A 13161-nucleotide genomic window follows, 5' to 3' on the forward strand; every position below is an offset into this window, starting at 1 on the left:
TCTGGACAATCAAAGTCAGTGTGGTGTTATGTGTGAAGGGTTTAAGTGATGCGAATGAATAATATGCTTGGATGAAGTTAAATAATTGATGTATGATTAATTTTTGTTTAAACTACCTTACCCTGTTGTGTGATTGTATTTTGTATGTTTTGCTGTTCTTCTTCTGCGATGACCATCCTTTGGATGTGAGTAGCGGAAGAAGAGGTCTCTCTAGAGCAAGCATTGGATGGAGGTGATGCTGCTGAGTAGTTGATTCAGTTCAATAGAGTTTTGTGTATATTTTTGAATAATTTTCAGTATGTATATAAAGTTTTAAATTTATAGTTGTTTTTGGATGACTGTAAAGATATCACTTTATACTTTAGATGGATAACTGTACTATTTTATCATGCATGTAGCTTCTCTTTAATATAGTCTATACTATATATTTTGGGATGTTACATAAATGGTATCAGAGCAATTCTTTCCTTAGGAATCCTGTAGGTTTTGAGTGTGCCTTGCTTGTGCTTGTGTGCTCTTAGTCATGTCTAGTAGTAATCCTTGTCTCTTTGAGTTGGACCGATGTCTTTTCTCTCTGTGTAAGCAGAAGATGGCACCTAGGCCTCCTCCTCCTCCACCCACAAATCCTGATGCACCTGATATGATGAGGATGATGGAATCAGTGATCAGTGCGATGCAGCAGCAAAATACTACTTTGGTACAACAAAATTCTGCGGCGATGCAGTAGTTGGAATCTGCTCGAGTTTCATCTAAGGCCTCTCAGAGGCAGTATTTGAACTTGTTGACCGGTGGAAGGGCTGTGGCTGGACCCTCATCTTCTTCTTCCACACAACCTCAAGAGTGGAGCCTTGAGAATTTCTTGCAGCATCGTCTAGCTAAGTTTAATGGACAGGTTAGCCCGGATGAGGCGGATAGGTGGTTTAGAGATATGGAGCGCATCTTTAATGCCAAGAGGTGTTCAGAAGAGAATAGATTGGCTTTCACGGAGTATTTATTATCCAAGGAAGCTAGTCACTGGTGGAGTAGTGTGAGGACGATACTGGAGGGCAACAACACTCCTATCACTTGGGAGCTGTTCAAGGAGAAATTTTATGCTAAATATTTTTCTGACAGCGTCAGATTTGACAAGGAGATTGAATTCCTACAACTGGTTCAGGGAAATATGCCAGTCTCTGAGTATGCAGACCAGTTCAAGCATCTGATCATGTTTCATACAGTGCCGATGAGTGAAGTTTGGCAGTGTCGGAAATTTGAGAATGGCTTGAGAGGACAAATCAAGTTATTGGTGAAAGGACTTTCTATTAAGGAATTCCCTACTTTGGTGGAAATGGCAAGAGTCATGGAGAAGACCAAGTTGGGAGTTGATAGCTAGAAGAGTCAGCCATTGAGAGTGGGAGGACCAGTGATGTCCAAAGGTGGTTCGAGTTCTAGGAGGACTCCCTATTCTAGGCCTCCTTCTCATGGGCCTAGAGGGTCTTCTTCTCAGGCTTCTGTGTCATCTGGACCTTCCAACACTTATGGGGGAGTGAGATGTTATTCTTGTGGAGGACCCCATCTTCAGTCAGAGTTTCCCTAGATGGCGGGTTCTAGGAGATGTAATATATGCCGAGTTCAGGGGCTTTACGCCGAGGACTGTCCTACTGTCAGGAGGACATGTCAGCAGACTCATCAGGCTAGGAGAGCTCATCCGAGGGGCGGCGCCAGACTACAGGCTTCAGGTAGAATGTATGCTTTATCGGGATCAGAGGTAGCCAACTCAGGTACTCTTATTGTTGGGCGTTGTGTGTTGAATGGTAGAAAGTGTTGTGTGTTATTTGATTATGGAGCGACACACTCCTTTGTGTCTGAAGATTGTGTTGCTGATTTAGGATTAATAGTGAGGGAGTTACAGCATGATTTGGCTGTAGCTACTCCCACTTTGGGGTTTAAAATAGAATGACTCAATTTCTCACATCAAGAGGGGGGAAGGGGTGAATTGGTGACACGTAAAAACAAAATCTTTTAAAATCTTTTTCACAAAAATGATGCCTTGATACTTTTCTTGAATCGCAAGGTAAAAGATTTTTAATGCAGCGAAAACTTAATTGAATGAATGTAGAACGTAATCGATTAAATAAAGAGAGTAGGGATAAGAAAATTCAAACACTGTGTTTTTATACTAGTTCGGTCAAGCCGACATCTAGTGTCCTTCTAACCACAGGAAGTCAATGCATTGTAATAATCAAGGTTTTTAAAACAAGACTTTTATACCGACCACACGTCAAAAATATAAAACACCTCTCTAACCCTTTAATCAAAATACAGGCAGTACACAATAAGACCAACAACAAGAATCTCCTCTCTTGCTGTCTAAACCCTTTGAGACACTCTCAAAGTCAAGAATGCCACACGCTCTTATTCCTGTAATCACAATAGGGAACCTCAAACCAATCTTCAAAAGATTGCAGAATCTGATCTTTCAATGACACCCAAATGTGCAAGTTGATCAGCCTTAGAAAAACACAATAGTCTTGCTCTTCAAGAAATCCCAAGTAGTTGATTACCACGGTCACTCTTGTTTCTTGGAGCTTTTCTTTTCTTTCTGTAAGATCACAACTTTCTGCAAAAGATATGAAAAATGTTAGAATCACAAGAGTTCTTACAGAATTCAAATCTGAGTCAATTTATAGAATAATTCATCTCAGACGCAATTTAATCGACTTAGCTACTAATGCATTCAAATACAACAATTCTGTTAAAACATTTAGCAACAATCACGATAATTAATTGAATGCGTATTGTCAACACCCAATTTCGTCCAGATTTACTAATAGATTCGTTTTATTCACGAGTGTAAAATAATAAAAAAAATAAAAAAATTAAAAAAAAATAAAAATTAAAAGAAAAGTAAAAATAAATAAAAAAATATATAAATAAATAAAAAATTAATAAATAAATAAAAAACAAAAAAAAAACAAAAAAAAAACAAAAAAAAAACAAAAAAAAAACGTTCGTCCTCTACCTTGTAACAGTTTCTTTGTTTATCAATTAAGCAGACCGTTCGTCCTGACTCTTCTACTCATCTACCGCTCGTCCATCATTCCCACTTTCTAACGCTCGTCCATGATTTTCCCTTTCTACAGCTCGTCCTGACTCTCTTACTCGTCTACCGCTTGTCCATCACCTCCCCTTTCTACCGCTCGTCCAACTCACTTGCCCTTTCTACCGCTCGTCCTAATATCTCCCGTCTTCTACCGTTCGTCCAAATCATCACTCGTCCAGCTCACCCCTCAGATACCGCTCGTCCTAATCACCGATCGTCCAATCACCGCTCGTCCAGCTCTTCCACTTTTTGTCGCTCGTCCTAATCAAGAAACAACGTTCGGCCTTTCATTGTAGCTTTCAACCGTTCGTCCTCCGCCTTGCGCTACCGTTCGTCCGCTAACCTGCGCGTCCGTTCATCCTTTACCTTGCATGACAACGTTCGTCCACTAACCTGCGCGTCCGTTCGTCCAATATCGAGACCGTTCGTCCTCTACCGTTCGGCCATTACCAAGCGTTCCTGCATTCGGCCACTCAGCTTCACGGACGTTCGACCATTCAGCATTGAAGTTTTACCGCTCGTCCTAAACTGTTCGACCGTTCGGTCTCGTTGACGTTCGTCAACTGTCAAGCTCAAACGTTCGGTCATGGACAAGCCTTGCACCACTTGACCTTTCCGTACGACTCCTACCGCTGCAAACGGTCGTCCTATGCCTTGTGCGACCGCTCGTCCAATTCGTTCTCCCTCTTCTACCGCTTGTTCTCCATCTTCTAGCGCTCGTCCAGCGTTCGATCTTGATCATGTCAGCATTCAGTCTGAAGCGTTCGGTCATGTTATGTGTTAGTGATCGTTCGGTTTTGATGATGCTTGTGAACGTTCGGTCCTTTTGAAGTTTATTCTCAGTTGAACGTTCGACCTTGATGATGTATTGAACGTTCCGCCTTGATGATATATTTCTGTTCGTGGGGAGCGTTCGTCTTTGGTGCTGTTCGGTCTGAGGCGTTCGTCCAAACAGGGTAGAATGTTTTAAAACGGTCGTTCGTCTCGGTTGAACGTTCGTCCATAATTCCCACCAGCTGTTTCCCACAATGCTCCAATAAGAGCTGCCGACAGACAATCCACCAATCAAAGCTGCCGACAGTGGCATCCTTTCTGCCAATTTAAGGAGGCCATCATCTCCACTGAAAAGGGGGGGGATCTTCTTCATTTTACTCTTCAATCATCATTCACCTAGTGCCACAACCCAGGGCCTTTGCTTCTCACGACCATCCCCAATACACACACGGCTACTAGAATCCATCATCTTCATCTTACCACTTTTCACAGACCAGAGAACCAAGCTTTCAAGCCTCCCTTCATCTCCAACACCCACGGCTACTACAAACACTCTTCCATCAATCTTCATTCCTGGAAGGCACCGATTCCCTCTCTGCTCATCACATCATCCTTATTACCTCATCACCTTCATCTTCATCCCTTCCCTTTTGGTTTTCACAGCCAAACACTCATCCTACATATTTACATACAGCCACATACCTCATTCATCTCCAACACCCACCGTGACCCAACCACCTCACCTTCTTCCTCCATTCTCATCATCCAACTTCAAATTCAAATTCAATCATCTTCAACTCTCACAAGAAAAACCCAGTCACTCAACAAAACCATACCCTCCAAAACCAATTCACCCTAACAAACAAAAAACCAAATATGCTTCAGCTGATTCCTCCATTCTGTCAACGCCCACGGCCTATATCCATCCATTAACCACTAAGAATCCCTAAGACTAGGGTTGAAGTTTGTACCAGGGGGGTCCGAGACCGTGGCGGCCTGGGTGGCGTTGTCGGCGGAGTCGTGGACCGGATAAAGGACCCCCACGTGGAGGTCGTTTCGTCGCGGCGGCTGGATTGGGGCTCGGCAATGGCCGGATCTGACGGTGCGGCCCGTAACAGTCTCGGAGGCGGCGACATCCAGTATTAATCCGGCGCCAACCCCCCGCGCGAGAAGAAGAGAAAGGGAACTTGGAGCGGCGGCTGGCGACGGTCTCGTCCATGGGCATCGGAGGTGGTGACGACGCTGGCTGGAGTGCGGTGGCCGTTTCTAGTTGGGACGCCGGCGAGCTGCTGGGAGAAGAAAGAGACCCTGGGTCTCTCTTTGGTCCGACGCGGAGAAGAACGGGAAAATTGTGAGGTTTGCTGAACCAAGGGATTATTTTATTTTTCTGACCCAAGTCACTCTAATAAAGAAAAAAACAAATAAAAATAACAATAATACTTTCCTCCTTCACGCACCCCCTGTTTTCTCACCCGCGCACCCCGCATCCATTCCCTGGACTCAGACCAATCCAAACCCTTAAACAAAAAATAAAAAAAAAAGAGAAATAACTTTATCTACACCCATGGTTTCATCTTTCACACCCCGTTTTTGTTTGGGCTTAAGCCCATTATGTGCAAACAAAATATAAAAAAAGAAAAAGGAAAGGGGAATTGGATCTGACACACGTTTCAGGATGTACTTCTGTTTTCATCTTCGCCACCTCTGACAGCATTGGCCCAATCAAAGGGGCCTCATTTCTTCTCTGCACTCCTGGTTTTTATCTCTGTACCCCTACTCCTGTTGGGCTTTTCTATTATTTTTTTATTGTTGTTAGTTGGTTTTTACTGTATATAATCCTTTTGTATGATGGCCCCACCCCTCCTTTGTTTTATTTGTATATATTGGATTTTTTTTTGTTTTGTTTTACTTAAAAAGTTATAAAATATAAAATAAACAAGAAAAAGCCGTATGAGTACTCGTGCGATCGTACGCATCAGCCTAGTGCTCATTACGCAAACAATAAGAGGAAAAAGTCGTGTGAGTGCTTGTGCGATCATACGCAGCAGCCTAGTGCTCATTACGCAAAATTAAAAGATAAATTAAGAATAAAAAAAATATGTTTTAAAGGTTAAGCACATGTGTGATCGCTCGCATCGTCCCTGTGCTAAAAAAACCTTTTCTCTTTCATAAAAAATAATAATAACAAAAATCAAAAATATTTTAAGCACATGTGTGATCGCTCGCATCGTCCTTGTGCTAAAAATCTCTTCTTTTTATTTCATGAAAATACCAAAAAAATATAAAATCTTCCAAAATCCAAAAACATCCATATTTTCAAACAACAAACAATCTTTCTGGCCAGAACTACGTGATCCTTGATTCTCCATCAAAAGTGGAGATACGTAGGAGCAAGGCCAGACCTTGTCAGGTTCATTTCCCCAAAAATCCAAAATCATTTCCAAGCAAAATTCTCAAACCATTTTCTAAACAAAATTTCCAACAAAGTTTCAAACGAACTACGGAACCCTGATTTCTCATTCTGAATGAGAATACGTAGGAGCAAGGTCAATCCTTGTCGGGCCCAAAAAGCTAAAAAATATTCTTTGTTTCATTAGAGTTTTATTTTAAGGGAAAGTAAAACATTTTAAAAACCACATCATATTCGCGTATTTAGTTAAAGGTACTGCCTTAGGGCAGGCGTTGTAGGGTGCTAATACCTTCCCTACACGTAACCGACTCCCGAACCACGAATCTGGTTCTAATAGACCATGCCTTATCATTTTATGGTTTTTCCGTAGTTTTCCAGAATAAACTATGGTGGCGACTCCAAATCTCTTTTTCAAAACCGTTATTTTCGGATCGTCGTCCCGTAGCGATTCTGGTTGCGACACGTATTAATGCAGTCGACTAACATTTAATGCCCAACACAATTAAAAATATGACCGTTAGACAGTTATGTTAAGCACTAACAGAATTTCAAAACAATAACATACTTAATTGAATACAACACTCATGCAATCGACTAAGTAACAATATTAAGCATAGTTTTGAAAAACTTTCTCTTTGAAAAAATCTCACAGCACACTTGAAAATAGTTTGTGCAAAGATACGAGTTTTAATAGATTCATCCCATAATGTAATCGAGTTAAAACTGTTATTTTTCCACACATTTAAAGTTCAACATAAGTGCTTGTGGTTTTCCCTTTCAACATCATATGTCATGCATTCACATATAAAAACACATATGTAACACAGTGATATTGATAACGGTTGAAAAACCGTTATTTTTATACTTAATTTTGATAATCAATCAACCCTTTTTAACTTAGAAACTTGCTTTAACTCATGTTTTTGCTTTAGTTTTGTGAATAAGAGAGTTGAAGTTGAATTTAATGGTTTTATCCTAGATTCCTTTGATTTTGTAGGTTATTGGATTGATTTGAAAGAAGAGTTAAAGTACCGAGTGGTTGAAATGCAAAAAAGTCAACCAGAAACCCGAAAAAGTCAACCAATCAACCAGAAAAGTCAACCAGTCAACCAGAATGCAAAAACGTCAACCAGAGTGCAGAAAAGTCAACCAGAGTACAGAAAAAGTTGCGCTGAGCAGAAATTAGCGCTGAGTGCCAGTTTTGAAGTGCCGAAATCACCACTGAGGGGCAAAACTGAGCTGAGGGGCAAAAATAGAAGACACAAACTTACCGCTCAGCGATAATTACCGCTGAGCACCATTTTTGTGGGCTTGGGCTTCTTTTGTGTAATTTTTAGAAATTATAAACGGGGTTTAGTTGACTTAGGTTAGACATCTTTTGGCAGACAGAGGCAAAACTTCACCCCTTGGAGGAGGATCTTGGATGCAGAAGCTCCGATCTTCAACTTCTAGGGTTCATTCTTTCATTCTTTCATTGTTTTTCATGTAGTTTCACCATGATTATGTTGAACTAAACCTGAATTGTTGTTGGGGAATCAATGTAATCCTTTGAAACTCTCATGTAATGAATTGGTTCTTTAATTCATATGCTTTCTTTCATTAATTGTTAGTGTTTTCTTCTATACTCTATGCATGCTTTGTTTAACTCATTCAATTGCATGATCATTGATGTTATTTGTATGGACACATATGAGTAAATCTAGAACTGAAGAAATTCTCCCAATAGTAATATTGCCTAGACATAGAGATAGGAGGATTGGTTGCCTTTAAGCTTTTGTGCGAATGTAATGCATGAATAATTCCTAGGGAGACAAGACATTGTAAACTAGTGATTAGGAGTAGGCTTTCTTCACCGAGAAATCAGGTTTAAGGTAAATTAGAAAGTGACATTAACATTAATGAAGAAAGATGAATTCATGAATACATGAGAGTGGATAGGATGAATTGCAAACCCATACAACATCATCATTCCATATATTTCAATCACGTTTTGCTTCTTTTGTCCAATTGATCAACACATGCATTCATATTTACTTTTTAGTATTTGCATTTAAATCTCAAAGAATTGATTTTTCAAGTCTTATTTAATCAAGAAACCACACAATTGTTTAGGCCATAAGTCCTTTGGGAAACGATACTTGAACTTACCATTTTATTATTACTTTAAACAATTCGGTTACACTTGTTGATGGTTAACAAGTTTTTTGGCGCCGTTGCTAGGGACTCGTGGTTTAACTATTTTATTTGTGTGATTATTGATTAGCTTTGACTTGATTTTTGAATTTTTATCTTTTTTTCTTTTTATCTTTCTTATTTTTATCTTCTATCTTTTTGTTTTTATCTTTTTCTTTATTTTTTTTAATCTTTATCTCTATCTTTCAAGTTTTTATCTTCTTATCTTTTTATCTTTTCTTTTTTCTTTCTATCTTTTTAATTTTTCTTTTTATCTTATTAGTTTATCTTATCTCTCTTTTTGTGCTAATAAATGTTTTCTAGGGTTTTGTGCCTAATGTTAGCAAAATGATGAAGATGAAGTTTTGATGATGTCCAAAACAAGTCAAGAAGAAATCAAGATTCAAGATATGAAGACTTGTATTGCTATGGAAAGCTTTTGTAATACTCTTAGAAATATGTATAGGACTTAGATTAGAAAAAGAAAGTGTTTTGTAAAATTACTGTAGCAAAACACTGTAGCAAACACTATAGCAAAACACTGAAAAACAAAATTGCCTCTGTAATAATCGATTAAAGCTTGGTTTAATCGATTATGTAATCGATTATTCCTGAAAATAATCGATTAAACATAGCCGTTGGGGACTCCAGAGGTGAAGACTAGCGGTTACACTGTAATAATCGATTAAGGCTTGGTTTAATCGATTAGGTAATCGATTATTCCTGAAAATAATCGATTAAACATAGTCGTTGGAGGTTTCAGATTTGAAAAACTAGCCGTTGTACTCAGTTTAATCGATTAATACTTGGTTTAATCGATTAAAACAGTCAGATGGCTCATTTTCGAAGAATGGAAGAGCCTTTGGATGAGTTTATAAATAGACTCTCATTTCCTCTCAAGATGCACAACTTAGAAACACATAAACTCTTCCCTTGTGCTCAAATACTCAGAAATTCTTGAGACTTGTGTGTTCTTGTTCGGCTTGTGAAACTCGTGTCTGTGGAGCTGGTGAAGTGCTGCTATGGTGACAGAGGAAATAGCTGGTTCATCCTTGGTGTGTCTAAGGAGGTGTTCGGAAGAGAATCATCCTTCGTGAAGTATTCGAAGGAGGTGTTCATCCTTCGTGAAGTATTCGGAGGAGGTGTTCATCCTTTGTGAAGACTCAAAGGAGGTGTAGGTTCATCTCTTGTGGTATCAAGAGAGGTGGTTTCTAAACTCTTACAAATTGTTTCTTTGTGATTGTAATTTGTAATTGTTTTGTGTTAGTGAAACTGTTTATCTTGTTTTGAGATAAGCGACTGGACGTAGGATTGGTAAGATCCGAACCAGGATAAAATCATCTGTGCAAATTTCTCTCAACCTTACTCTCTTTATTTGTCTATATTAATTGCTAAGTAAGTTTAATTGAGTAAAAATTAAAAGGCACACGTTCATATTAAAAACCCTCTTGGTTTGTTATTCCACGCTAACCATTCCGCTGCAGCCGCTCCTGACACCTAATGCTTGCAGGATGCAATTCGGACAAGAATTTAACTATATGGGCACTAAATTCTTTCAAGGTAATCTCAACCACTGGTGGGAACCTCACTCAAGCATGGATCAAAGTCAATTTTGGCAAACTGGCGGACAATTTGAGAACCAACCACAACAGCAATGGCAAGCACATAGCTCTCTGGATGACGTCTTTCAACAATTTATGCTAGAATCCATCTCCACTCAGAAAAGCATTGAAGCATCATGTAAAAGGATGGAGATGGAGATTGGTCACATTGAAGCATCATGTAAAAGGATGGAGATGGAGATTGGTCACATTCAAGCCATTATCATTGGAAATGACAAGATTTTAGAAGTGAAAAAGATAGAGAGAAAAGAAAAAGAAGAGTTGAGTGAGGAAGATAAAGATGTAGAAAAAGAAAGAGAAGTGGTTGAGAGAGTGAGAGAAAAAGAAAATTTGTGTGAAGATTAAGAAAGTGAGTGGAAAAAGAGAAGAGAAAAAGAAAGTAAGAGAAAAGAAAAAGAGGACGAGAGAAGAAAAAGAAAGAATCATATGAAAAACCTCTTCCTCATCCAAAGAAGTATCATAGGAAGAAGAAGGAATTTGAGCACTTTATGGAAATCTTCAAGAAATTGGAGATTAAAGTTCCTATTATTGAGACATTGAAACAGGTTCATGGTTTTATCAAATTCTTGAAGAAGTTTAGTAAAAAGAAGAAAAAAAAGATGGAACTTGAGCTTTATTGAATCAAGCTAGTGACGTTAAAAGAGCGCTTACTGGGAGGCAACCCAGTGATTTAAGAACTTTTATTTTAGGTTTGGTGATGTAATTATGAACTTTTGATATATATTTTTTTTGTTATAAACTTGTTACAGGGTTTACATCTACTGAAGGATGTTAGGTGGTTGAGTATCTACTGAAGGATACTAGGTTTGTTTACACCTACTGATGGGTGTTGGTAAGAAAAGATTTGCACCTACTGATGGGTGCTGAAGGATTTTGGGTCAAGCTAGTGACGTTAAACAAGCGCTACCTGGGAGGTAACCCAGTTGATTGAATTTATCTTTGTTTGTTTGTTTGGATTTTGCTCTAGTTATAGGTATTGAATGTTTGAGTGATGTGAGAAACTAAATGCATTGGGGTAGTGAGAGGCATTGGTAAAGGACACCTAGGGCAAGCTAGGAAGAAGAATAGTTGGTGCCGTAAATGCCGCTCAGCGGTAATTACCGCTGAGCGCAAACGCTGCAGAATGGGCTGACTGCTTTGTTTTAATTGGGCCCGGCGGGATTCGGCTCATTAGGTTTTTTTTTTCATACCCTAGGGCGCGTTTTGATAGGCACTTTCAGATCTCACTCCTCCCACACACTCTCAAGCACTCTCTAAAGAGTTATCTTCACTTTTCCCTTCTTTTGCCTTCACAAAACCTCTCTTCCATTCATTTTTTGCATCAAGTTTCCATCCAAGTTTGGGGTTTGGTGAGAGCATTGCTATTAGGGGCTGATTTCTTCACATTCTTAGAGCATTCTTCACTCATCTAACATCTCCACCCAAGTAAGTACAAGCATTTTCCATTCTAGGGTTTTGAAAGCATGAATTGGTATGAACATGGTTGTCTAAGCATGATTCTTTAGGGATTTTGATTTTTATGTATGATTAGATGAATTATTTGCTGTTTGAACCTATTAAACTTCTTGATTTGGGTCTAGAACTAGGAAGAATGCATATGGGTGGAGATTAGGAGCATTTTTGCATGATTTTGAAAAATCTGTAGAATCGCCGCTCAATGGAAATTACCCATGAGCGCGATTCTGGCAGAGTGGTTTTTGATGCTCTTTGGCTTGCTGGTTTGATGCACAGGTTGCACTGAGGGGTTTTGATTACCCTCAACGATGATAGGAATGGTTTTAGGGTGTTTTTTGTGGTTTACTAATGCTTAATGATGTGTCTTGTGGTTTTGTGAATTGTGTTTGATGTAGGGATGACCTCCTCATTGGGCAAGAGATTCAAGACTACAGTATCCAAAAGGAAGGAGAAGGAACCAGATCAACCTTGTTCCAGCAAGTTCCTTTCCCGCAAGCATCCTCATTGTCCAAGATAGCATGGCAAGAGGAGCAGGCGCAGGCCAGTAGAGTTGGAGCAGCTGAAGCTCCAGCTATGGAGGAAGATGATAAGGATGATGATTTTGAAGATGCTGAAGAAGGAGATGAGGAAGACTCTGATGATAGCATGAGCTGATGAGGAGCTGAGATAACATCTACTGATGGATGCTATCAGCACTAGAGCAGGATTAATCTTATCTTTTTGTTTTATATTAGGTTTAATAGGTTCGGAGGTCCCTATATTTGCGAGTTGGTTTCAATTGGGTCCTCCAATTTTGAAAGTGATCAATTGGGTCCCTAATTTAACAAAATTGAGTTAATAATACCCTTTCCGTTAAATGCAATGGACGACGTTAACTTTTTAAACAGGTGGCATGCTGAGGCATCATTTTATTTGTAGCTGGCACAGTTTGAGCTGAATAAGTGTATTTTATATCATTTTAAATTGTAAGTAAGAGGCAATTTGTTGGTTTGTGAATGATTCCATTCGATGGTTTGAAATGCTGAGACTCACTTTATGTGAGAACTTTGAATGCTGAACAAAAGTCCCGTCCAAGTTTGCTTCGTTTTTAAATGTCTCAACGTTATCTCATACAAATAAAAATAATAAATCAGAACTGCTACATTTTTTTCATTTCAACAAAAAACATCAGAGTGAGTGGAAGCAGACTTTTCAAAATTTGAAGAAGAAGAAGAAGACGATGAAGATGGTGAGTGAAGTCTGAATTGAGAATCGAAGGAATTGCGAAGTGGAGACATCGATCGGTGAATGGAAGCGATGGTGTGGGAGGGAGTCATGGAACTCACCAAGTGGGCGCAGGAGAAGAAGACCGACCCTCTTTTGTGGTCAATTCAGGTCAGCGTCACCCTCAACTCCGCTGGCGTCTCCCTCCCTTCCGTCGACCTTGCACACCGTCTCGTCTCCTACATCTGCTTCGACAACCATGTCCCCCACGCTTGGAAGCTTCTCGAGAAAGCCATGGCTGTCAGAATCCTCCCTCCCTTGCTCGCCCTCTCACTCCTCTCCACTCGCGTCCTCCCTCACCGCCACCTCCACCCCGCCGCATACGCCCTCTACATCGACCTCCTCAACCGCCACGCCTTCTCCCTATCGTCCAGGAATGGATC

The 13161-nt window shown here is 39.7% G+C and overlaps 1 protein-coding gene across 1 annotated transcript; it reads left to right on the forward strand.

Moving 5' to 3' along the window:
- Positions 1-589: 589 nt before the first annotated feature.
- On the forward strand, positions 590-1372 carry LOC108323216 (uncharacterized). Its single transcript, XM_017555590.2, has 2 exons — positions 590-697; positions 764-1372. Exons 1-2 carry the CDS (start codon positions 590-592, stop codon positions 1370-1372), a joined length of 717 nt encoding a protein of 238 aa, XP_017411079.2.
- The last annotated feature ends 11789 nt before the right edge of the window (positions 1373-13161 follow it).

Source organism: Vigna angularis, chromosome 8, assembly GCF_016808095.1.
Source record: "Vigna angularis cultivar LongXiaoDou No.4 chromosome 8, ASM1680809v1, whole genome shotgun sequence".
Classification (NCBI taxonomy): Eukaryota; Viridiplantae; Streptophyta; class Magnoliopsida; order Fabales; family Fabaceae; genus Vigna; species Vigna angularis.